At 35.8% G+C, this 26,848-nt stretch overlaps 1 protein-coding gene across 4 annotated transcripts in view; it reads left to right on the top strand.

Annotated features, from left to right (window-relative positions):
• The window catches only part of LOC115445581 (homeotic protein antennapedia), a 198,856-nt gene extending 173,390 nt beyond the window's left edge, over positions 1 to 25,466 (top strand). For all 4 annotated transcript variants that reach the window (XM_037440982.1, XM_037440980.1, XM_037440981.1 and 1 more), the window contains 2 exons: positions 9,436 to 10,294; positions 22,847 to 25,466. In XM_037440982.1, coding sequence (XP_037296879.1) covers positions 9,634 to 10,294; positions 22,847 to 23,097 — 912 coding nt within the window. In that variant the 5' untranslated portion in view covers positions 9,436 to 9,633 and the 3' untranslated portion in view covers positions 23,098 to 25,466. The remainder of the gene's footprint in view (positions 1 to 9,435; positions 10,295 to 22,846) is intronic.
• The last annotated feature ends 1,382 nt before the right edge of the window (positions 25,467 to 26,848 follow it).

Below are 26,848 nucleotides of genomic sequence, written 5' to 3'. Positions count from 1 at the left end.
TAGCTCTTACTAGTTTTTATTCCAAATCGTTTAAAGTATCAATTTGTTATTGCCGTCTCGGAATTTTTCATTTTTTATGCAATCCACAAACACCTACACGTTGAAATATTTCTTACATATTTATGTATGTAATTCGAGACAAAAATAGTTCATCGGTGAGAATATATTGCATATTATTATTTAATCCTTTTTTATTTAAAGTCAAATTGTCTACACTGGACCTAAAGGTGTAGATTATATGAGAATGAAAGGTGCAGCTAAGATTAAGGATAGACTTCACGTCTGTCGACTATCCAAGACCCACCGACCTTTCTTATGTAGACATAGAAGTGAATATATAAATATTACACCGTAATTATTATCTACAGTGACTATCTAACTTAGTAGGTATGTTGATATTTGTTACCAACATTTACCATATTCATATAAGAATTAGGTATCTCGATTTAAAAAAAAAAATCGATGGTGTTAAGGTATTCATCCGGATAGTAACCACCGTATGTAAGGTGTAAAATCCGCCATTATAAACCACGGACGTTGCGTACCGGGTTAAGCCGGTGTAGGTATATTCGGTTTTAAGCAGGTCGGCATAATTGTGTTAACTGGCGAGAGGCAATAATCTCGCTTACCATTAGGTGTAGTTAGGTGACTTGCTGTACCTGTATTACAAAAAAAAAAACACTAAACTCCTATAAGAATTTCTTATAAGGGACCTTAATTAACTTGCAAAGAACTCAAGAACGATTATTAATATTCATTGTTTTTAATGCTAATAACGTATGTTATCGAATCTGCCCTGGGGACTGATCGGTTTCCACCCAATTAATAACAGTTAAAAAAACATATACTAATTTGTAGGACGCACCATAATGCAACAAAACTTTTGTGATAGATAATATCCAAATAGATTAAGGACTCATTTTTCAATAGCCAGATAAGATTTATTCGTAGAATAAAGTACTTTCAACACATTGTAATTAAAAATGTATCTATAAATTTGCAATTTCACTCACTTTTATAGTAAATCAGGAATTATTTGATAAATAACTATTATGCGACAATTGAAAAATCATCCCTAAAACAAATACACACAAACCATCCCACATCACACAAGCAGTTCACATCCATTCCTCATCGAACACGAGATTGAACTCCAACACATCAATCGGCGCGATGAAAGGAACATTTATTGAGAGGAGCGTGTTGTGACCAAACTTTGATGTATGAGTTTCAGCGGTAGTACCGGCGGGCCGGAAGCTCTCAGATACCGCTCGCCCAGCCAGAGCGTAAATTAACCCGCCCGCCATGTCGCGCACTTCCTTTTACATTTCTGTTACATTTGTTATAGATTTAAAATTGTAATTTTTGGATGTTTGAGAGCATTTGAATTGAAAATTATGGTTATTTGATTCATTGGTAACGAATTTGTCTTAGCTTTTTGAATTACGAATAAATTATAATTTTATTATTGTAAATTATGACCAATATCTAAATAATATTTCTCGTTATTGAAGTTGTAATCGGTTTTTTAAAACTTTTAAATAAAATACTTACCTATATCTAATCGTTTTTTGGATAGGTACTAGGTAGGTCGTTACATTTCTAAAATCCGTATCAAATAAGTTAACGGAGTTTCGATGTTCTAAGAGAAAGGGAAACATTGTAGGTTATTCACAATGCGTCTCGGTTTATTCAATGTAGCGGGAAAACGGCTGCGTTTGGAATTTTAATGGACTCCATGGACGTTTCGCTTTTCTATTTTAACCTTTATACCCTTAGAACCAACAGTAACTAATTTCTCTACTTCGTTATTTTTTCTCATTCGTTTTTCTAATAACAAATCTTATTAGAATTAATCCTACACTAGGCTCTTGATGCTCTTACTTAACTGATGTTGTATATAGTTCATGTGTAAAAGTGTAGATGGCGTTGTCTTATAAGTTTTGCTTTTAACCTATAGATGGTGCTGATAACACCTTGTTCTTTATTTTTATTTATGAATTAATTTCAATTATTGATTAGTTTCGAAAAATAATAATTTATTATTATTTATCGAATTAGATAAAATTTATTAAGTAGTTTTTACATATATTATATACTAACAAGAACTAGATCCACCTACTTGTTGGCATTTATCTCAACCCGTTACTATTGTTCTCACGTATGCGTGCAATGTTTGAATTGTGTTGCAATTACAAAGGTGTCGGCGCTTATATCTTGCTATAAATCAGCTTTGCGCGATGTAACAATTAGCCGGCATGATAGCAATGTTAATTAAATGCCTATAACTCTGCGACCGCAGCGCCGCAGCGGATGAAATCGGAACTAGCAAGTGTTGGACAAGATGCACTGATTCCTAGAAGAGGGAAATATGAATAATTAAATATTTTTTTACATAAATAATTAATTCGAGAGTTTAATTGAGTGTAATAGATGTAATTAGTGATTCTATTAACATTTCTATTCGAACAGTCGTAGCACGCTATTGTAAGCAATAATTAGTGGTTAGAAGCTAATTACTGTCGGGAAGGCGTTAGGCGGTTTTTATAATGCAAATCACTGTATAATTTACTGCATTATCACGGCACATCTAGGAAAGCGGTTTTACATATTCGCGTGGAGATTTTCAAATCAAAGTTGAAGGTGTAGGCTTGTTGTCTTTTAAATACAAATAATCGGCATTTGAAAATTAATAAAAATATTTATTTTTAACAGACTTGACATTTTCTTTTTTTATTTAATTAGGTTCAGTAGTGAATTTTTATATTCTATTCAATAATAAACATAAAAACTTTAGTCAGAAACCATCACTCGAATCAATACATGCAAAATAAATACAAACAGCGCTTTGAAGTCGCTCTCTGGCCTGAAGCTTCTGGAATGTCAGACATTTTGATTGCTCCGGCCTGTAATTGATTGCGCCCGCTCTGATTAACAGATTCCTGTGTACCTGCTCGTGTGGACAGGGTATGTGGATCAATACATGGACAATAGCAATGCAGGTTTCTGTGAAATGGGTTGGAGTTGGTTTTGTTTAGGCAAAATCGGTAGTATCAACAAAATATAAACGAGAAACAATTTTATGCAGTCTATATACATTAAAGTCGTTGTTGCTTATCATTGGGCAGTGATATCGCTTTCCATCAGGCGAAAGGCTTGCTGGTTTCGTCACACATTCCTATAAAAAGGCCAATGGATACTGTCACTGTACCAGAAAACAGACTTGAAACAGTATCGTGCAAAGTTTTCCGGATTGCCTAAAACCTATCCCGGAATTAATTGTCAATATTACTAATAAGGCGTTGGGAATATTGTATTTCCTGGGCGCTGGTTTCTTAATCAATACCTGCATTACCTTACACCCATATTGTCTCATCTCTGCATTACCCAAAGGTTGACTATTAGAAAATGCTTCAGGCATTAAGTCCACCTGTATACATCTACTGCATATAATGTTTAAATGAATAAAAAAATAAAATTAAAAAAATACCTCTCTATTAAATACTTACATGTTAACTAACCCCACAGAACATATTTGAGAAGCGTTTTAATATACAAACACATTAAAACATGTTTTTCAGGAAAGATTATTTAAGTTTTTCCACATTTAATATCTAGCCATATACTTAAAATACAAAAATCTAGATCATTCGTTCGTGCAGTTATTACATCACCTAGCAATAGTCTATAAACACATGCATTGTGATACAATTATAAAAAAAACAAGGATTACTCATATCACTAAAAAAACTGGCATTTTAATTTGACATGTTGTTAAATTGCCTCCGTTTATATTTCGATATCATTATGCAAATTTATTTTTAAAATAGTAAATGATATATAGTGTTCTTCCTGTGGTCCCACTACATGTGCTATTTGACGTCAATAAAGCTACCTAGCGGAAATTAATATTATTATGTGAGTCATAGTTATAAAAACTTGATATTAAAAACGACTTCAATATTGAGAAGTACAAAAACAAGTATTATTTAATTCGTATGTTAGATTATCTGTATCCATCTTATTTTGCATTCACGAATAATTAATGATTTACACAAAAATTAAAGATGTAGCAAACTATTTATGATCGTAGTCTACTATTAATTATCGAGTTGGTTATTCGTGGTATTTTTAAATCCTTCTACTATCGATCAAAGAATATCGTGTAATGAAGATATGATCTAATGTCTTCAGGCATTCTTATGAAACTACTGAACTGATTCTAAATATCCTTTCAATGAAGACAAGCTTTATTATTTACAATTACACATCACGCCTGTATCCCCGAAAGGGTAGTCAGAAGTGCAACCAGGGCACCCATTTTTTGTCTGTGTATTCCGTCGCATGATGAGATATGGTGTTAGCCTAATGCCATTTTGTCTATTGACTCCGCGCTAACAGAACAAAAAACCCAATATCAGTCTTCCCGACCTGGGATTTGAACCCGAGACCTGAGTGTTGTACCGCGCACGCGATACAACTACGACACGGAGGATTTATTATTTAAAGTATACTTTATTAAGATTTCATAAATTTTGGTCCGGGAAAAGTAACTCGCGGGCTTACGAGTTAATGCTAGTATTATATGAACATTATACATTTATACAGCGTGACAACGCAAACATTACACGCTGACACGTTAACGCAATAATCACGCTGTCCCACAGCGGCGTGCACCCTCATGAAAAATTATGAGGCTCGTGTGAAAATTACAGAACTTGTCTGATTAAATTTAGAAGTTGCCTCTTGTAATTAGCGTTACAACACATTTCACTCAGCCCGCGCTTACGCGAATCCAACATACGTAGAGTTCGGGTGACATGAAAAATGTTGCAGCGAATTTTTAAATAATGTTACGCTCGAGGTTATTTTCCCTTTATACGTCATAATTAGGTAAAGGATAAATTGATTTGAGTTTAAAACAAATTGCCTTTCTTGTTAATGTGCAAATGTTAATTTGTAACATTTTGAGATAATGAATTGTAGACACAAAATTATTAAACTAGTTTTCGTATCGGCTGGATGTAACGATGAATTCTCCGAGACATACATCCGGGAACCTAGTTGTTCACGGCTTCCGACGACGGAATCCTAGGCTGGGCGCGCATCGTAGTCTACGATCATAAATTTCTGTAGACAGTGTCCGAGGAAACATGACTACATATTATATTCGAATATTTCACATGACACAATATCCATTAATAATTTAAGACTCATTTATTAACATCCCTATGTGAATTCAGTTCACGAGTCTGCAATATTCTAGAGCGCGAAATTAAATTATCACAACCAAATATTATAAAACAGTTGCGAGATCTGGTTTCTCATATTCAATCGACAAGTTTCCATTCTTATTGGACCTTTGAACTAAACTGATATATACAGGGTGTCAGTGTAATTAAAAGATTAATCTACCAACCAACAAATTAAATGAACAGAAGATCACAAGATCTCTGTTCGGATTAATGACTGGGTGCATTGTAATGGATGCTTCTATCATGTCATATCTGGCTTTTGTAGACATTGAAAATAATGTCTTTGTATTTAAGCAGATAATTTGAGTTTATACAGCAAGTCGGGGCTGTGATGAATTTGTCAAACGATATCCTACTTGTGCTTTTCCTCTGGTATTTTATGACGTCTTGATTGATGACTTCGTCTAATATGTTTTATAATTTATTTCATAACTAGGTATCTGTTTAGTTCTGGAGTACACTCAGGGGCTATATGATTATAATTTAAATGAGATAATATTATAAGTACGTAGTATGTATATTTTATAGACTTACTCACAAGGAAAAGGGACGTGGTGAAAAATACTTTAATAACTAGAAATTAACAATTTTACCACTCGAAAATGTAGGAATATTTTAGTTTAAACTTTTGAGTGATGGCTGTACAAAAAATTCAGAGAATAAATACAAAAAATTCCTTTGTCTTATAAGAAAGGAAACTATTTATCATTCTAATAAGATAAAAGATTTTTTCTAACACAATAACAAAGTGGAAAATCACTCATAAACGTACGAATCTTTTGATGATTCCTTCTTAAAAACAATACGTGAAAAAATACAATAACCGTTCCCATATATCTCGCTCAACGTGCTGTACAAAACTCTTACACCACGAATAAATCAGAACACTTTGTGTGCCCACAATAGCTCTCTAATTGACAAATAGTGGAAATGATAAATATATGTGTTGGAAATATTCCCAAAATACCCGTCCTTTGATCGCTGCTTGATTAACAGCTACCGACTGTCGTACGCAAAATGTTATTAATATTATTTTTAATTTCAACTCTAGAGTCTATTACGGCACTTATTTTGGTATGATTTATATCCATAGCAGATATAACACGTTTTATAAATGTAAAACAACGTATCGTCACTATAATATTTATTTTTGTTATTTTTCTATTTAAATTTTTAATGATTTACACGCATATTTACGCGTTTCGTGTTAAATATAGGACGAATAGTATTAATGTCAACACTTACTTACCATTAACCTGGTGTATGACATCTTTATGAAGAATATACATTGTCTGCCTTTTGTCTTTCGCGTCATTTTATAGAGTAGGTATAGTAAATTTTATTCAATAAAACATATTTTTTATTAAAAAAAACTTCTCACATTAATGACGTGGTCTTGTCGCCTTGACGCATATTCGTAAATTATAAAAAATATATTGTTGGTGTAATAAATATGCTAATGAATGTGTACCTATGTTATGGTCAAGCGAATTGAAATTATGACTAGTATTTTGATTTAAAATTATGAATTTGAGAAAGATATCAAATATGTGCAGATTTAATTTTATGAAGGAAACTTAGCAGTTTAAAGCAAAAAAACTAGACCGTTTCATATAAATTAACACAGAAATAAGAACAAAGAGTCGCCGAGTAAAATGAAACTTTTTGTCTCACATAAGTAAAGTTTTTAAATGTCTGAAAAATACGTAGAAATTCGAATACTTAGAAGCAAGGGGCATGAGAACGGCCCGCCGAATGACTCAGAGAACTCGTTCTTTATGAAATAAATCAAAGCCGTTGTGTACTCCGTTATCAAATTATCACAAGCACGTGAGACTTAATTTCAACGTCGGGTCAGTTTAAAGACATGTTCCTTGAACCGCGTTTCGCTCGGAGATTTTTATCTTAAGCTGGTAATTGCAGGCTAGAACATTAGCTCGTTACGTGGACCGCAGATAGTAACTATGATATACTAACAATTATATCTACGTTTAAAAATATTTCACAAAACTTGTTTTCAGTTTGTATGATTCATGCACCAAGTTTTGTTTTTATTTGTCATCTATTTGCAAGTATGATTTCTAAATTTCTACGTAGTCATGTTTCTTTTTGTGACTTAAGTATCTATTGTTGCTTGCTAACTACATTTGGAGAACTTTATGCTTCATCCGCTTAGGTAGTCATGAATTCTAAACCAAAAGGAGTTGCAGTCTGGACTATTGTTAACAAATTGTTTATTAAATGGAAATGTTTATTGTTTTTCAAGCATTTGGATACAATTCAGTGCAGATCTTTATAAATTGCATCTATAAAAATAATAATAGTTCCACGTAAATTTGGCCTAAGGTACTTATGATTTGTCGGTTATGTTATGTGCTGGCTTTACCTTGCGTCCCTGTGAAAGTATTTCCAAGTATAAAACTTTCACTGAGCATTTTTTACGAAATAAAAAGTAACTTACTGGTTATTCAAGGATATAGTCTCTGTTGAACAGTCATTCAGTGGTTTATGAATTTATCGCTTAAACCAAACATCTTTACAAACCATCAGATTTAATATTAGTAGGAACGATGAATGTCGAAAACAACCCTCGTGTCTATCTGAAAGCTTAGTTGATTTTAACAAAATTAAAATGACCAAGGCTCGTAAATCTGCCGCGCATCTAAACATTCACAATACATTACACGATCTAGGCAACGGTATGCAAATGGAAATTGAAAATTAAAAAAATGCGAGGGTCGCACCGCCATGGGGCGGCGAAATCGTAAATTTTAATTGTCCGTCCGAGATGCAAATTCGGGCAAGTCTTGTAAGCATTTGCACTTCAGAAATGAATGCTGTAATAAGACTTAATTGTGATTTTCTTGATTTACAACCTCAACAACTAGCACAATGTAATTTTGTGTGTCGGCGGTATTTTGAACACAACTTAACTTTCCATTACAATAGATACGATCTCGCTCGTTAAATATGTTAATATGATGACGCTGATATGCACCTTTTTATTTTCAAAAATCTTGCTCACATTCATTTTGATATCTTGTATTTCGTCGCACTTATCATCTACAACTTCATTAAGTATGTTAATGTGCTGTGGTCGTGAATTACTTTTTTGTAATTATGTTCCTAAATGTAGAACTAACGTTTTCAAAATATTGTACTGCAGAAATGAACGGAATCATTCATTAGTGGATCTTCTTGTTCAGATTGTATTACACAACTAACAGTTACATGTGGTAGGAACACATTGTCTACAGAGACGCCGCCATCATTAACGGTTGCTAATGATGCTTACAGTTTTGGGTTTTAAATAACTTGCGCCAGCCCACTGGGGCGGCACCACAATTGGCTACTGTGCCATACGGATTTTTTACTTTGTATATGACTTTAACAAATCATATCGATAACACGACGACGTGACTTTGTCAAGACGTGAACTATAAACAGAAACATAGTAGTCTTCAAGATAAGAACGCGTAAATGTAACGCAAGTAGCGCTCAGATGTTGTCTAAATGCAAAAATTCCTCTTTTTTTATGGTTAATTGTATTTTTTGTAATCTCATGCATGCTACTTGGTCAATTCTAGTAGCTGTCGTATTAAGTGTGTAATAAATTCCAAACTTTAAGTCGACTCTGTGAGATCCGACGATAACGGTGCGGTTAGTATGACACTTGTCCGTCGGTATACAAATTAACGTCCGCGTAAAGTTATGTCGTCGGGCGGCGGCGCGGCTGTCACTCATGCTCCATCAACTGTTGGGAAACGTCGAGGGTATGACGCCGGATCAGCCACATGTCGTTGTCGAGACGTGACACTATTTCATCTCCTGTCTCATTTTTGAGGACTTGCTTCCTTCAGCCAGACAAAGACAGATTTCGAACATGAATCGCGTTTAAGAATGCGATGCTTAGTTATCTAAGGCGAACGCGGCCCGCATCGCAGACAGGTTGTCGCTAATAGGCGTTTTACTTGGAACATGTTTGTGACATCGTGTGTGTCCCGAGTCCAGGACACGTGTCAGTCGTTGTCGGCCGGCAGGTCGGCGGCGCCGCGTGATGACTCTGGCGCAATTACGCAAACCGGCCAATACAAACATTCGATCAATCGAGATTCGCCTCTCAATACCTCCCAAATATTTAATAATAGATTTACTAAGTGCATCAACCTTTTCTTTTCAGATTCGCCGAAAAGCAGATGAGAAGACACCGTCCGTCAGCACCGCGTGAATTGCAACTGAGTTCAATAGTCGTCGTGTAGTGAATGGAATCCGAAGTGTTTGTGTTGTGACTGAACTGTGATAAGGTAGTGTCGGCCCCAGGGGCCGAAAATCTGCGACGGAAGATACGGACGCGAGCCGCGCGGGCTGCAGGCCCGCGATGAGCGCCAACAATTGCGACAGCATGACATATTTCTCAAACGCTTACATGCCGGACATGAGGAACGGCGGCGGCCATGAGCACCAGCAAGCGCACGCGCACTACGGTGCGGTGCCGCAGCAGGGTCATGAGATGGAGGGCTGTGACCAGCAGCTCAGGCCGGCCCAGCACCACTACCCGGCACAGCCGGCCCCCGGCATGCCCTACCCCAGGTTTCCGCCCTACGACAGGTTGGGCTACTACCAGCAGATGGAGCAGAACGGTTATCGGCCGGACAGTCCATCTCAAATGGGGCACATGGGTCCGAAGACGGACGGGTACGGGCCGAACGGGCACCAACCACCGGCGCCGGCGGTGTACACGTCATGTAAGCTGCAGGCGGCTGCAGCGACGGCGGGTGGCGTGCCGGGCAGTCCGCCACTCGAGCAGGCGCAACAGATGCCCCACCACATGCACCCACAGCAGCACATGGTGCAGCATGGCGTGCCGCCGCACCAACAACACCTCATGTACCCCGTGGACGATATGCAGCATCAGACGCAAATGCCGCCCATGCACCAGCAGTCCATGCATGCGCAGCAACCGCCACCGCAACAACCCCCGCCCAACACTAACGCATCGCTGCCCAGTCCACTTTACCCATGGATGCGAAGTCAATTTGGTAAGTTGTGTTTCTGCGTACATTTTTTTTTAACATGTTGTAATATTATTGGGAAGCATAGAAACTGAAAGTGACACGTCTTTAACAATGTTTTTTGCATCATGCAGTTTACAAGTAGGAAGCGTAATATTTGCAAATTGCAAACACTCTCGTTCTAGCCCGCATTGATAGAAAACAATAAGTGCCAGAAACAATACCCTTCCTTCTGTCCCGAAATTATTTATGGGTCGAAGAGGCATTCAAAAGGAATTTCACTTTTCATAAAATTTACAACTGCCAGCACAAAGCGCTCACCTTCTGTTTAGCTGACGCCGATGGCGAACAAAGAGCTCTCAAGTTGCGCTACCGTCTCCTACTGTTTTTGAATTTGTCTGAGATTAATTTATGGCCGAGCCGCCTGATTTAGGGATTCCATTGTAATTGGAGTTCATACAAATTTTGCTTCTGGTATTCAGTTTGGCACGGGTACTTGCGCGCGTGTGTACCGATTTGAGCCGAAATATAATATATCAAAAGTTTGACAAAACAAAGTGAACTCTACCGTTTATATCAGGCATGAGCTCGTCGCTCATCACTCGACGAAATCATGCTCGCCGTGGCGTAATGTAGGTAATTCCCTCCTTTTACATCAATAGGATAAGAGCGATATGATCCTTGGACCGGATTTTATTTGTTAACCGCCGTCAAACATAACGGATGTTCTGATGACACTTGTAATGTCAGCAGAGACATTTTTATCCAGTGTATAATTTTTTCAAGTGTATTAGGAAAGCATTAATAGTACTTATATTCAAGACAAGTTAGGTTACGTTTACATTGTGCTATTTTCATTTTTTTAAATAAAAACATACTTAAATACACTTAAAATCTAACAGTACATTTTCATCAAATTAATTAACTATCGCTTCATTTAGAATATTGTTGCGAATCAAATTATAAAACAATTCGAACAACTCGTCGTAGTTTTCTGTTGTCGCTACATCAGCGTAGGTTGTTAGCCCAAGTACCAACTAGTTCTGGATGTACCCATGTCATAACCCTTATCTACCGATGCCAGATAAGATGTGCCAATTTTCAGCCAGTTCTCGGAGCCACACTGGCCGAAGTTGGGCCAAGCGGTTAATTAATTTCAAACTACGATACGGTTTGGTTTTGATGAGACAAAGATAAATCGCTCGTCGCTACAGATTATGCGATAGTGGTATGAATAATTACTTTTTAATGTTTATTCGCAATAAAAAAATTAAACCGGATATTTCAATTACGTAATTACTATGATTAATTGTTGTAAAATTAATAATATTGACTCATCGTATTTAATAGTTGGTTATCATAACTCATTTCAGTGCACTTGCGCTCAATACCTAGTTACCGAGTATTACTTATGAGATGTATTTAGCAAATGAAAAATAAATCCCACTTGAAACATGCGGTAGCAAATAGTCGCACTTAAGACTAAACCCTCGTTAAGATCCTCGTGTTATCTGCTTCAAACGGCTCCTTCATTAATTATCTTCAAAAATCGTCTGCCATTTTGTAATATAAAAAACGACCAATAAGATCACGGCGCACGTTTGTTTGAAAATAGAACTCTTACGTTCGGAGCGGACGAATCATTAATCATTTGGGAGTACACTGATTAAAATGTATGTACATGGCTGTAGATAGATTATGTGAAAATATAGTTTGCAAGAAATTATTATTGCAATAAAATTATTGGTATTTATTAAAATAATTCTTTACAATTATAATAATATAATACAGTATTTAATTAGTTATATTGTTTTTGTTTTGTCGCGGCAATATTACTCCTGTATCTGATTATAAGTGAGCTTAAATATAATATAATGTCGACCAATTTGAAAATTGCGTCCCACGATGGTCACTAGAATTATGTCGGATTGGTATAACGCGTGTGTACCAGCCGACTCTACAAGACCATTTTGGCGGGTACATAAATCATCAAGTGTCCTCCCACTAATAAAATACTTTATAATAATGTAACCATAAAAATATGAAGATGATGATACGAGGCACATTAGTTTTACTACAAATTCCGCTATCAATAGTATTTGTATGTCATCATTCTCATTTGCAAACTTCTTTTATAATAACATTAAATAAGCAACCAGATGTAAACGCTTCGAAACACGTATAGTAGATTAATGTCTTAATTTATTTTCATAAAAAAATGTATTTTTTTCATGAATGTATTATTTAATGTATATTTTATATTACATGTTATTGCCAAGTACGTATTTTGATGGTAGAGTCATGTACACAATTAATTTTAAAGACTAAAACAAAATGCGTTTTAATATATCTCCTAAGAAAATTACACACTTTTTAGAATATCGCTCAAGTATGAAATTGCCTCATGGAATTTATTTAGGAATCGCAGTAGAGATTTTCGCCGCAATTGTTTGTGCGGTGAGGAAAGATAGTTAACTGATAGGTTTATTTACATAAACCGTACACAGAACACGTGAACATCAAAGTTGTCAGCAATGAAGGCTGCGCATCCTCAATACATCCACTCATTGCGCGAACATATATCGCAAATTCCACACGAAAAACACCTTTTATTTCTTCATTTGACGTATAGCCGTACTGACTAACGGCATAGAAAGATAGACTTACCTAGTCCGAGAGGTAGGCCGCGATAAGTCGACGTGAATCGAGGTGGAAATGGAAATATAATGGAAAATCCCCGGCGCCCGCGCGCCCGCACCTACCCGCGGCCGTCCCTCGCATACAATGCTGGATAGACGACTTGTTACATTTCATTGTTCAGTTATCAGCTCGGAGGCCTTTGTGAAAGCCCGATGATTGAATACAAGTATTTGTTCTGGAAGCCTGCCGTTGATTTCCCCCGCTTGCTACTGAAAGCCCGAATCGTTTCGTATTTAACGTGGAAATGTATAATACAATTACAAATGAGTTTTGGTCGAGACGTTGTTTCGTTTGTTCGCGTAATGTTTTTGATGGTGCAACTTTTTAGTTAATAAAAGTTTGCGCTGCGCCTGTAATCTCGCGGCGGCGGTTAGTTAATATCGGTTTAATTTTAATACTTTTTTATTTTATACATTATGAGATTTTATAGTGGATTTTAAACTAAATTATAAGAATCTTCATAATTTTTGGCCACATATATTTTTAAAGTTCGTTGATATACTTGCAATGATAGAGTTTCTAATCTTCAAAGATAGAGGAAACCGAATACTTAAAATAACTAACGTAATATAACCCCCGTTAAGATTAATGACATGCACAAGTCTGAATAAACCTTAATTTGTCGTCGACTCTTAAAGCAAAGGAAACTACCCTCGGAACCAAGTGAAACTCTACAAAAATGTTATTCATTTATTTACAACAACACTGCATTTCCTACTTCCCCTTGTGTTTACACGTGCTTTTATTTGCATAAAGATTTTTTCCGAGGGGTGACGTGACGTGTATAAATATATTTCTAATTTTGTTCAGTACAATGTTCCGGTGCGGCCGCAGTGCCGACGACGTTGACTGATGTTTTTGTTCCATTGATATTATTTTTAAAAATGTTCTTTTGTTTTCTATCGTGGCCAGCATGAAAATAGTTTAGGAATTAATTGTTTATTTTTATTTAATTGTAATGATTTTAATAACTGTATTAATGATAAAATATAGTCTACATTTCCTAATTAGACAAAAGCGGCGAAGACATGGTATACAAAGGCGGATAATGATTTTTTTAGTTTATTTCAAACAAGCTTAAGTGACAGAAATGGTTCAAAGGATGCATCCAAATGAATTCATGTATTAGTACAAACGTTGATCGCAAGATGGCGTTCAATGGAAATAATTCATAGGGCGAGACTACACAAACGATTTTGGTTTCGGTGCAGTACCTAATTTATATGCAATAAAATATTTATGTGATCAATGAACCGTCATCTACGTTTAATTAGTACAAAAAAAGAAAATCAACAAAAACCGTATCAAGCGAAATATTTTTTATTACATAACAAATTACACCAGCCGGTTATTACATTATATTAGGACCACAAAAAACGAAATAGATCGCCTACTTCCCCGAAAAAAAAATAGATGAAAAAGTCGGGAGCTTATTAAAAAACCATTACCGTCCTATAATTACATACACCCACATTCAAAATACACCAATCCCATTAATAAGCGTCGAACGGTTCACGCACACAGATAAACGGGCGACTCACGATCACCCTCTTACAAATAGGATGTCACACACACATCGACATGGCTGCGATTATGACTGTAGTAGTTTATAGAATGTTTATAGGTGTTGCTACATTTCTCATTCTTCCCGATTTTTATGGAAAATGATATTTTTTCTTATTGTTTTTAAGTTTGTCGAATTTTCCCTTTCGTTAATAGTAAGATATCAAAGCCCATAAATTTTGACACTTGCGGTAATTTTATGTAATAACACTGAATGAATTGATAATTTACTTAGTCTCTATGTAGTCCTATTTTACAATTGTAGAGCAGCAAACGAATTAAGTACTCGATTTTAAATATATGTTATAAAATCCATATTTGTACCTTTAATTGAACAAGCACTGAAACGAATATGATGTATGTCTTCGTATGCAGCTACACAAGTTTGCCTCATGGCAAGGTGCGTAATTTATTGGTAGTACGCAAAACGAAAAAAGCATCGAACTCGCTTTCAGATCAACAATGGTATTGGCGAATAATAATTAACAATTTATTATCAAATCTGGTAATATAGTACTAATCGACTTATAGATACATTTTTACTTATATCAAAAAAGGAGACACAGAAGTATTCTATTTTAATAATCAATTTACAAATCCGAACGTTATTAAGATATCATCAACAGAATGAGTATACTTAATTGTTTCATTATAATTATCTATCATATTAATTAAAATTAAATTCAATAGTTTGATATTCGGCGACATGAATTTTTAATTTTGTAACAATTTAAGTCGTTTGTGTCTTATTCGACTTAACAATACATTAATTCACTGTCTTCGAAGTTCAAACAAAGTTCAGTGAATAACAAGTTTTCTCAGACCCTCTTTCAGTTCCTATAAGTTCAGACCAATAATTTCTCCGAACTACGTCTCTGCACTAAAGTAAGTTTTGTCCAATTAACTGGCAACATTGTATGAAATTATCTATCTCTTTCTGTCTTCCTTTGCGATCCTTGTCTCACTTGAAGTAAGGATAGCTCGCTCTACATTAATTAAACGTCGGCATAGTACGCCAATCAAACTTTGACCGTCGCTAAACCAATGAAGTCAAACTTAATACGGGGTATTAAAATTCCATTTTCGAACATCAAATGAGCAAATTGTAATGGATACAGCACATTACCGCACGATAGCTAGTAATACGTAAATTGTCTCATATATGCCCATTAATATGTATCGGATATGACTTATGGGTTCATAATTACAATAGCAAATTAAGTTAATAGATAACGAATTTCCATCATCGCACGAAACTCATTATGTGTATTAAAATGGGCTGATATCATTAGTGAACAAAAAGCGTCGCGTCACACGATGCGTGCACATGTGCGAGTATACGCCTCCATAAATCATAAACGGTATCTTTATACTTGTGTACGTAGGGAGTAGCCGCGTCGATGGAGGAGCGGAAAAAAGCACCCCGTTTCCTGCCCGGGGATCACACATGACCGGCCTGTCTATCTGCCAGACCCGTGTCAAATATTCTCTGGAGCGGAGATCGCCCTCCCCGGCTGACGGGGGCAGGGGAACCCCCTGGGGCTCGCTGTCCCGCGGTGAAGCTCATCTTGGAGCCCTAATGCGTTCCGCGCTCCACATTACGCCGGGATGAATTTTAGCCGTCTATCGAATCGCTACCTACTTTTTTTTATTTACGTACGCGAGCATGATATCGACCGTCTGGCCGCGTGATTGAATATTTTCTTTTTCATTAAGATTTTCGCTTTCACAGGCTGGCGTTGAAAAATCACCCACCTCGGCACCTTTCATAACTTTTCACTTCGTGATCCGACGCAATTACTCACTTTCTATCGCCTTCTCAAATATTCATTCGTGCTTTTCCTGCTGCAAATTACAGTAATGGCTCGAACAAAACTGGTAATTAGACGCAACGTGTGGGGCTGAGTCATTTTCATAAAAGCTTAGCATTTTTGTATCGTGTTTTGGATAGTAATCAATTTAAAATTGTCCTCCATTTGGGTAATAACAAAAGGTAAGGTACCGGTAGTAGGTATTCGAATGTGGTCCTCATAACAACAGTAGGGAAGTTTATCGTATAGATGTAGATGTATGAGTGTAGGTGCGGAGCTAGTCTCGGTAGGAGCCGGCGACGACAGGCGGAGCCGGGCGCTAAACAAAGCTCCAGCAGCCTAACAAAGACGTCACCGGCCGTGGCTGCGACGCGGAGTTATGGCACCCATTGTGCGCAACAATACCCAACAAACGAGTTTGTATAAGCTATTAGGTACGCGCATTAATATATATTTTTTGTTCGCCCGAAAATTTAGCATTCCATTACGAGGGAGAGAAATGAAACGCCCGCCGCATGAATTATATTAAAATATATTTGAATATTTCATTTGACACCTTTTTTGCGGTCGGAATTTCGTTCAATCCCGGGCGGGCGCGCGTAATTTTTAGCGTACACCGAAGCCGAATTTTCTGTGAATAACATTCCATTTCGAATGCGAAACACGACGGGAATCAGCGTCAACACAACACTGAGCGATGGACGCTATATGTTTTATTATTTGTTACATCGCATCAGATTTGTTTTGTAACTTATTTATAAAGAACTCATATCAGTTGTTTGAACTTTAATTAGTATACGATATTTATTAAATTTATTTTTTCATTACATCGATGCCATTTAACGCGGTGTTTATTTACCATAAAGTATCCAATATATTGGGACCCATTACCAAAGAGCAATACAAAAATTAAAAGTGTATTAATTTATTCGATGTCTTTTAATTGTATGGGTCCTTTTGACCACGAATGAATGCAACATTGTAATTCTGTTAGCATTAGCATAATAATTATTTACATTCTTCAGTGCATCACTTACCTTTCTGATGCATCAAAAAGTAGCAGTAATTCGTCCTATAAAGAAATTCGGAGCATTCCTATCCATATATATAGAAAATTTCATTAAGTAGGTACATATAGCAGTGGTTTACGTGGGTACATATCCGCAGACCGCCCAAGCCACGTCAAAATGATTAATGAACATCAGAGCTTGAAAGGCCGCCATGTTTTTCGTAGTTTTTTTCTTGTGCTCTAGCCTCATAAGTCACTTTCCTTTAGGTTTTGATTCGGGAAACGATTTTCGCTTTCGAACAACCATTAACAGACCACGATGTTTGTCAGAAGAAAACCTTTTTCTGGCAATCCATGCGATTTTTTATACATCCATCATAATCGTCATTGCAACTAGAAGTTTTATACCGGTTAGGATTAAGCCATTGGTTGAAAAGTGGCACTAATTCTGCTATATTCAGGAATTAAAATCCAATATTCTGTATTCCAAACAAGTTACTGCTTGAAATTTAGCAAGTGGGTTCCTTATAGGATGAGCATCAGATAATAAAATAAGAAAATTCAACTACAAACAAGCAAGTTTATGATAATATTTGCACTAATTTAACATATCCGAATTATCATACCTACATACTTATTCATTTGTAAATTTATCTTCCTTATACATCAATGGTATTACGTTTCTCTATTTCGTTTGGCTTAATAAAACCAAAACCCTCGCGGTAAACAAAATTACCCAAAAAATTATTGCGTTCTAATTCAACACCAAAATTACGCGGTAATTTAAAAGCAAACTCTAATAGCGTTTACACGGGATGGGGTCTTTATGTATTGTTAAAAATATTACTAACATTCGAACATTAATCACGTAGGAGGCCGCCATAATTATTGTGTTGCGTGTTTTGTCATGTATTTCGGCCGCCATGGATTGTATCAATTTTTCCAAATTGTTCGTGTCATTAGGACTTCTTTTTATACGTTTTGTTTTGTGGAGGTCATAGTTCGGGTATTAAGGCATATTTTATTATTGTGTAAGAATCAAATGAATTTATATATTACATTAATTATTAAACGTATCATCACAAAAGTAAACGTTGGATGCCATCATGAAATGAATTTCTGTTAAATAATTCCAATATTCCAAATTCGAATATTTCAAAATATTTAGCCTATATAATATAATGTATTAAATAGCAATAATTTACATAATTAAAAATAACTGAATGTAGACACACTATAGAGGTAAACGTATACACGTCGGCGAGTACAAAGCAACATGATGAAACCTACGAGTCTTATTTATTTTTTACATGATTGCGGTATCAATTAAACTTTTTGAACAGACACCGACCTTCGGTTCCGTGACTCCGTCGGAAACCGGCAATTTTATTTACGACGTGTAAGCGTTTAAGAGAAATTGCATTAATCTGAATACTCGTTTGATATCGTGTACGATGTTGCAATACACTGAGTGGCCAGTCCAGATATTAACGTCGCATGTCCCACATGTCATCAAGGTGTTTTCAACTCAACGCACAACGCGGTAGAGTTACAAATCGATTGTAATTTATTGGCGAACGTATGACGGCCGGACCGTATCGAAATGTATGAAATTGTAGGACATGAATTATGGATTGTCGATATCGCTTCAAGCTGTTGCTGTATTTTTTTCGTATTCCTCTGGCGCGATACCGCAACGAATTAAATTAAAAGCTCTTTTCACTTGTCATCCCTTGATGAATTTGGTATTTAGGCTTGCGCGCTCGCTGTCAGCTATTATTTTTTAAACAGCAATGCGATGGTACATGCAATGTTTATTTACGCGAGGGGTCATTTACATGTACTTGATTTACGTTTTCTGATCTTCGAATACTTAAACAAGAATCCATCTCCGCACCAAAAGCCACTATCGGCAATTTACAATTAAAATCTTTTCAAAGTTGATTTGAAATAAGTGCGGTCTTAAAAATCTGGCAGTATTTTCTCCATGTTTTTCTTAAGCAGCGATCGTGTATGGGTTTCTGCAGTGAATGTAATCAGTACAAATGCGATCCGAGATAGTGGCGCCGACGCTGGCCGATATTTTAACGCGCCCTTTATCCAGATAAATGGAAACCGACCTTCAAGTCTTTAGGGATTAGTTTTGCTACGATTCTTGTATAGGTTTTGTTGCAATTGGCTATTGCAGTGTTGGATAAAATGTAGCGAATTGTTTCAAATTGAGATCGTTTAGTTGTTTAAGAAAGATCGTCTATTACAATAAATAAAATAACGAAATCAAATATTGTATGAATCTCTGGGCCTTATTCTCTATCCCGCACGTTATTTTAACAGTGCGTAACAAGCACGTAACACAACGCATCATGTTTAGGACTATAGAAATTTGGCTTACAGAATACCATTCCACGCACATTACTCGAAGATAACATGACACGGCCGCGTTACGCGTTTACACTATCATACAGAATAAGGGCCCAGATTGCAATTTACATCAAACCACATTCCAATACTGCCAAATATTGACAAGACTCTTGATTAACACAATCCCCCTACTAAGTAAAATAGTCGCCGCGATGTTTGTCCACGGCTAGCGTCGTGAAAGTAAGCCGGGACCCCGATTTTGTACCGCTCCCCTCTGCCAGCGATGATTTATACCCACCAGACGACACATGCAGCGTTGCGCTCGGCGGTCCTAAAGCTGCGATTTCGGTGAACACACACGGGCGTTTCAGACGCTGCGGTTGGAACGCTCGTTTGTGGACGATTTTGTTTATTGCTATTTTGTATATTATTTTGGTATACAGCATTATTAGTAATATGTTTTTGTGTATTTTCAGTTTGAATAATTTAATTATTGAGGATCTTGTCTAAACTCTTGGATTTCATCAGCTTTAACTTACTTTACTTAACAACTAAATAACACTGTAGGCAGTATTAGGGTACCATAAGTATATTGAGTAAGAAAAGATAGTTGAAAACAGTTGATACTGTATTTGATGTATTTCGCGAATAATATGTAAATTTACGTCTGAAGTAAAATGATAATTACGTATTCAATAAAAAATTAATTGTTGTTGGAATCAATAAATTTACTGCGCAGAAAAAAAATAAGGAAACAATTATGATTGCAGTTACGTTAGGCAAGTTTTATGATTGATAGTATGCAGATTTCTCTACAGATATTTTTTGTTTTCCTTGTTATTTTTCTGTAATGAATAAAAGATTTTTCTCGTAAATATCAATAAATATATAACGTAACTATCAAGTAGGTATAACAAGATAACAAAACTGATATCATTATTTTATCAAGTATAACAAGATTTGTTGACACAAAACTGATATCATTCTTTTCTACAATAACTAAATAAATTGCAAAGCGTTTAACCGCCAGCGTTTTCCCGCTGCGTGTCGTGTCTTTAATGCTCTTATTACGTACGGTTTAAATCTGACGTCGGGATCATGTTTTATGCATCTGAGTGTGCGATGAAACCACTAGCGTAATATATAAAGAGCGCTACGAAGGGGATTTCATGAGCTATGCTTCTATATGACTTTGTTTTGGAATTTTCAGCGCAGTCGTTGAGTGACGGGATTTGATGAAAATTACATAAACCCGAGATTTCTTGACTTTTTCCAGTACTTTAGTGAAACAAGCGCTTTATGTTTAAGAAATTAAACAGAACTGAATTACAAATTATGACGTAATCTTGGCGATTGGCTGTATAGCAGAAAATATTATGCGCAGCGTAGTATATTCATTTCTAATATGAATCAAAATATGGGTCGCAATATCATCGGATGTTAACAATATGTGCATTCTTGAACTCGTCCCAAAACTCGGTTGCGGGACGATGAGGCTGTTATCAATTTCCCGTGCAACAAGTGGGCGATAATTTTGAATCCGCTGCACCAGCCCTAACGTCGTCGTCAGTAATAAGTACACAGTCTTTTACATTCACGTATTGTTTCGAACAAATGTAGAGATTAATGCGGCACGGCCAAAGGTTATCTATATTGATGACATTACCAGCTCACATCGTACCTCGTTTGTCATACAAACAAAACGTCTTGTCATCAGCGTACTTTTTTGACGCTCGTTATGAATATTGTGTTTCTGGGAAATAGCTACATTGTCATTCGCAATGTAATTCGTGTTTCGTGCCGGCGTAATTCTTCGAAGTTCGCGTGTTTATCTTGTACGGCGAGTCGTTTTGCGTGTTACTGTTGAACCGAAAATAATCAACCAACTTTGGCTTTGTTGCGAACTTGCAAAACTTCAACTGTTTCAATTTCGAATGTATTTATACTTACGTCGTGACTTTGGGCGAATTAAGGTTAACGATTTACGTGCCTGATGTGGTATTTGTGCAATATATAATAAATTTTGGTCATGTCGATTGCCAAATTATATGTATCAGATCTAAGATTAAATGAGATTTTTGTTAATAGCCACTATTTGTCATACTGTTATGGAATTACTTGTATTACAATGTTATGCATTTTCTAAATTAATTTGTAGTATTAATTGTATTTATAAAATAATTCAAGTAACTTTTGTTATGATATTTAATGTTTTTATCTGTGTTAAATCAAGTAGGCTTAGCAAATCATGCGTGGGTCAATTTGTAAAGTGTGTATCTTGTGTTAATTAGTCTCGCTCCGTCCGTAATCTATTAATTTATTTTAATCAAGTATGAGATGTGCAGTTTCAACCTTAAGCTTCTTCTTTTTTTCATTCAAATAAATTACAGTTCAGAGAATCTTCTAAACCGTGTATAATAGGCTTCGCATCTTCCTCGAAGAATAATGATTACAAAATGAAAAAGGCCCGCGGGCGCCTTAAATTATTTTAATTGGCTTCGGTAGCGCTTCGGCCTGAGTCTTTGAGACGGTACATATGTACTTACAGATTCTGTTTTATGACATATTCTCATGGTATCGCACCAAAGTACAAAGCGGTACCGACTCCGCATCACTATTATTAAATATCTGTAAATTTATTACAAGCCTCTATTTGTATATGTCCTGCTAATAGCTTCCCTTAATTATAGAACTAGGATCATTGCGCCATATTCGTCTGCTTCACTAAGCGTCATAATTAATATTAATAGATTACGCGGATTAACTGGAAGCACCTTTAGAGCTCTTAATGCCATTTGTATCTTTCATGTAAAACATGCCTTGATAGACATAAACATTTTCAATTTGCATTTCCCTAATTCCATTAAAACCTCCGGAGCTTTGTTTTTCATAAAACTTTGCTTCTTTCGACATTCATGAGAAATGTCCAACAAGCAAAAACAATTAACAAATTGATAAGCTCAAAACAATTTTCAATTAACTCCGCCGGGAGTGTTCGCCGTTTACAAATAACCACCATTTATCAGGAATGCCTATGCAGTTTTTAACGTCTGACGTCGGTCAGGGTTGTCTACCGTTTTAATTTGAATGCGTTATGTGCAATTTATATTGAAATGTTTTGTTGTGTTATTTCAGAACGGAAGCGGGGTCGGCAAACGTACACACGCTACCAGACGCTCGAGCTGGAGAAGGAGTTCCACTTCAACCGGTACCTGACGCGGAGGAGACGGATCGAGATCGCGCACGCGCTCTGCCTCACCGAGAGACAGATCAAGATCTGGTTCCAGAACCGCCGCATGAAATGGAAGAAAGAGAACAAGACCAAAGGCGAGCCTGGTTCCGGGGACGAGCCGGACAACATGAGTCCGCCCACTTCGCCACAGTAAAGGCCCCTAGCTTAGTTCATGCGGTCCAAGCGAACGACTAAATTGTTTCAGATTGGATCACGCAACAACCGTCACCCTGCGTTGGTTTTCCTTGTATTATTTCGCTTGAAGTCGAATTTTACGTTCGATTGATTCGATGGAGTGAATAAATCTGAAACAATCGGTCCGAAGGCCGAAGTTACTAGAACAGTTTAATTTGTATAAATTGTATGTTGGACTTTTCATAATAATATTACATTATAACTAATACGTAACCTAGTGATTTGAAATAAAGAGTAATGATAGTGTGATGAAGAGATTTTTACAGTTGTTAAGTATAAATTAATTTATAGAACAATCTCAATACCAATAATTACCAAAAACGCAGCGTGTAATGATTAGTAATCTGTATTGACGTTTATGTGATTATATAGTTGAATAATGTCATTGTTTGGAATTGTTTCTTCTCTTACTTCCAAAATGTCACGATCATTATGTTGGGACGTGTATGACGGAGTGCTTGACTAATGCGACTATGTGTAATTTTTACTGTTCCGTTAAAAGCGAGCATTTGTTTCACGCCGGTATTTATTGTACATTCGTTCACAAAGCGTGGCACTTTAATTATAAAAACTCGTGGCGTCCATAGTCGGTCATGATTCCAGTTAGCTTTAACGTCAAGCACGACGTCAGAGGGTATAGTAAATCTCTCATAATTTTGAATCACAAAACCATAAGGACCTCTTATAATTAACCATTGATAAGAAGGCAATTAGTATCCATATTGTTATTATTTAATATATTTGATGTTTTATTTCTTACTTAAGCTGACGAAATACTATTCTGTAAATACATAATAATTTTAGATTTTATAATGTACAATTGTTTTAGTGTGAATAATATCGAGATTAATTTGTGAAACAACGATCACTTGGTGTTTTTGAGTTTTGCAGTATGTGTGTTTATGTGACGTCTATGTTTGTTTTAATGATTATTGACTATTGACTGTACGCGTAAAGAGTAGTGCGGAAGGCCAGTTATACAAGTGCAATGTATACGATTTTTGATGACACATATACGTAATTAATAACTGATAAATAAGCGTGTAAGAAATCTATTATTATCGTAACGCGTTACGAGAACGAAGCTTATTATTTAGGTGAAGACGAGTATCTAAAACATAAAATATTCTTTGATAAACTTCTATTACGAAATATTAGTATACGCCTCTAGTGTGGACGTTTAAAAGACATCTTAATGCTGAAATGCTAAACGATGAAAACTAAACTATGATAATAAAAGTTACCTTCAACGTTGTAGGTGAACATATTGATTTCTCACTTCAGATTTCTTTGTGTAATGTAGATATGACGATACATGTACTCAGTATACCAAAGTTAGGAAATAAACCGCTGATGTTCAGTGTTTGTATAAAATAACCACTGTTATTGTAATTGAGACATTATCATCGGACAGTTCGAAAGGAGATCGTTTTAAAATGGTATTTTTATAAAATCATTGCATAAGGAAACCCGATATACGTAAAAAAATATCGAAGATTGATTACTATAGGTATTTACTCGTAACACTATAGTGTAAAGGATATTATTAAAGTGAAAACGAGGGCGAGTGAAATTCGAAAGGGAGAAATTTGTCAGGATTCACGCGATACGTTTTTCTTAGTAATGTAAAACTTTGTAAATTATTTCTCACATAGTTTGTAACTAGTGAACGTTTTTTACTTAGAACTCAGTGAGCAGGTTTAATTTTTTATATAAATATTATTATTTGTGCTGTGTTCGTTAAGTGAAATGTAAATTGTAATAATTGTATATTGTCGATATATTCAATATTTATTTATTGATTCGCTTAATTAGGTTCGCTTTTGTTCATTTTTCATTGTCGAATTGGGTGGATCTAACAGACTAGTGTCTGGCCGGGAACATTTTGTTTTGGTGTTTGCTCAAATGTCTTGCTTTGTATCTATCTAGCAATAAGCAGCGTAACTTAAAAAGTATTTGTGTTTTTCTAAATAATTACAATCATTGCCGTAAGTGGAATGGTAAAGGAACTATAGACCCCGCCAGATCGCTACGTCATACTTGAGTTCGATTTGTAAAATTTATTAAATTGAATAAAAATTAGGTTTATCGAAGTAAATTAAGTTTTGATCGTTAGGTCTATCGGCAACTGTCCTCAATCTTTAAGAAATATTAGGTCAGTAGAGTGAAAAATTTATGAATTATTATTTGAACAATTTAATTTCACTTATGTCCTATCGATTCAAAATTTATGAAAAATAACTATAATTAGTAACTTAATAAGGTTAGGCGAGACGATATTGTCATAAATATATAAATACATGAAATTAATAAAGCATAATGATTGTACACGAAGATTTTTATTGTCGTTTACCTGAAAACTACTTTTGGCAAATATTTCTTTATATTGAAAGTATACAAAGCACTATACCTAGACACTATGAAAAATCAGTATATATGTTTTAAAATCACAGCAAATATATGAGAGATACAATTGCTCGTTCAGTAATAACGTAAGTCATAATTATTTATTCTAACAATCATTACAGTCACCAATAACAAATAACAAGTTACTTAAATACAAAATTAACGTCGCCAACCATAACTCGTTAGCACATGAAAATTATATTCATGGCTTGAAAATATATAGCTATCTACCTATAGATTAACACCATTACAACCCCCATTAAGGCCTTGTAAAATCTTTTTAAACGCATCGCGATATTGTGCCCCTAACGACAAAATAATGATTCGCGTGATACGGCTCCTTCCGTGTCAGTCACGAATGATTGGTCCCCCTACAAATCTTGAAATTAGTTTTTTATTTCACGTATAGGTGTGGCCCGTTCTAATGCGTTTTTAATAATCCCTCGGACCAATGAGCGAACGTCGGGGTATTATTCTCCGGCCCCGAATGAACTAATGTGATTTTGACAAGTTCGAAATTGAGGCAATTATGCTTTCGCAGGTTTTGGTCGGGAGTGATTTAGTGTACGGAAGTGTACAGGTATTTCGACCTAGATTGGGAATGGTCACATAAATCGACAACTGCAAAATATGTCGTCATACTTTTAAATGTATTTTCATTTTCAATTGTTTGAGCAATTATAAAGTTTATGTAATCATTCTATTGTCTGACAGGGTACCAGATTACTACTGATTCAGAAAATTAGTTTTACTTAATTTATAAATTTATATATCTACCTACATAATCGCAAAAAAAAACGTTGTCAGATTTTTTTCTAATAGTATTTACAAATTTATTTCCTATTGTCTTATTTGGGATAACAGAATTTTACATTGTATTTATTATATACTGAAGGTAAAATCGTATAGTATATTTATAGTAAAGTAGTCGAGAAGTCTCGGTACACTCACGTCACATTCTTTATCACTGACAGCTGTCACTCCGACATCCAGTCTAATTGTCAAACTGTCACTATTTTTATCGAACCAACGGATGTAAACAATCCAATTTCTCTCAATTCCTTGGCCGTTGTATATTGACCTTCAATCTCATGGATGGATGAAGCGTCGCTAGGTCATGTACGATGGACGTTGCAGTGATAAGTGTTATTTATGAGGTCCGAGGTGCTTGCACTTGGAATACAGATTGGGTTCATGGTCGTTTGCGATAAATGTCACGTGTAGGCATATTGGTGGCAATTGGTTGAGCGATTGTTGCACTGTGGATTTTACAGTCTTATATGAACGTTCTTGACAAATGATAG

The sequence above is a fragment of the Manduca sexta genome, chromosome 21 (genome assembly GCF_014839805.1).
Source record: "Manduca sexta isolate Smith_Timp_Sample1 chromosome 21, JHU_Msex_v1.0, whole genome shotgun sequence".
NCBI lineage: Eukaryota > Metazoa > Arthropoda > Insecta > Lepidoptera > Sphingidae > Manduca > Manduca sexta.
The sequence above is the reverse complement of the archived record's forward strand: the minus strand, read 5'-3'. Positions and strand labels throughout refer to the sequence as shown.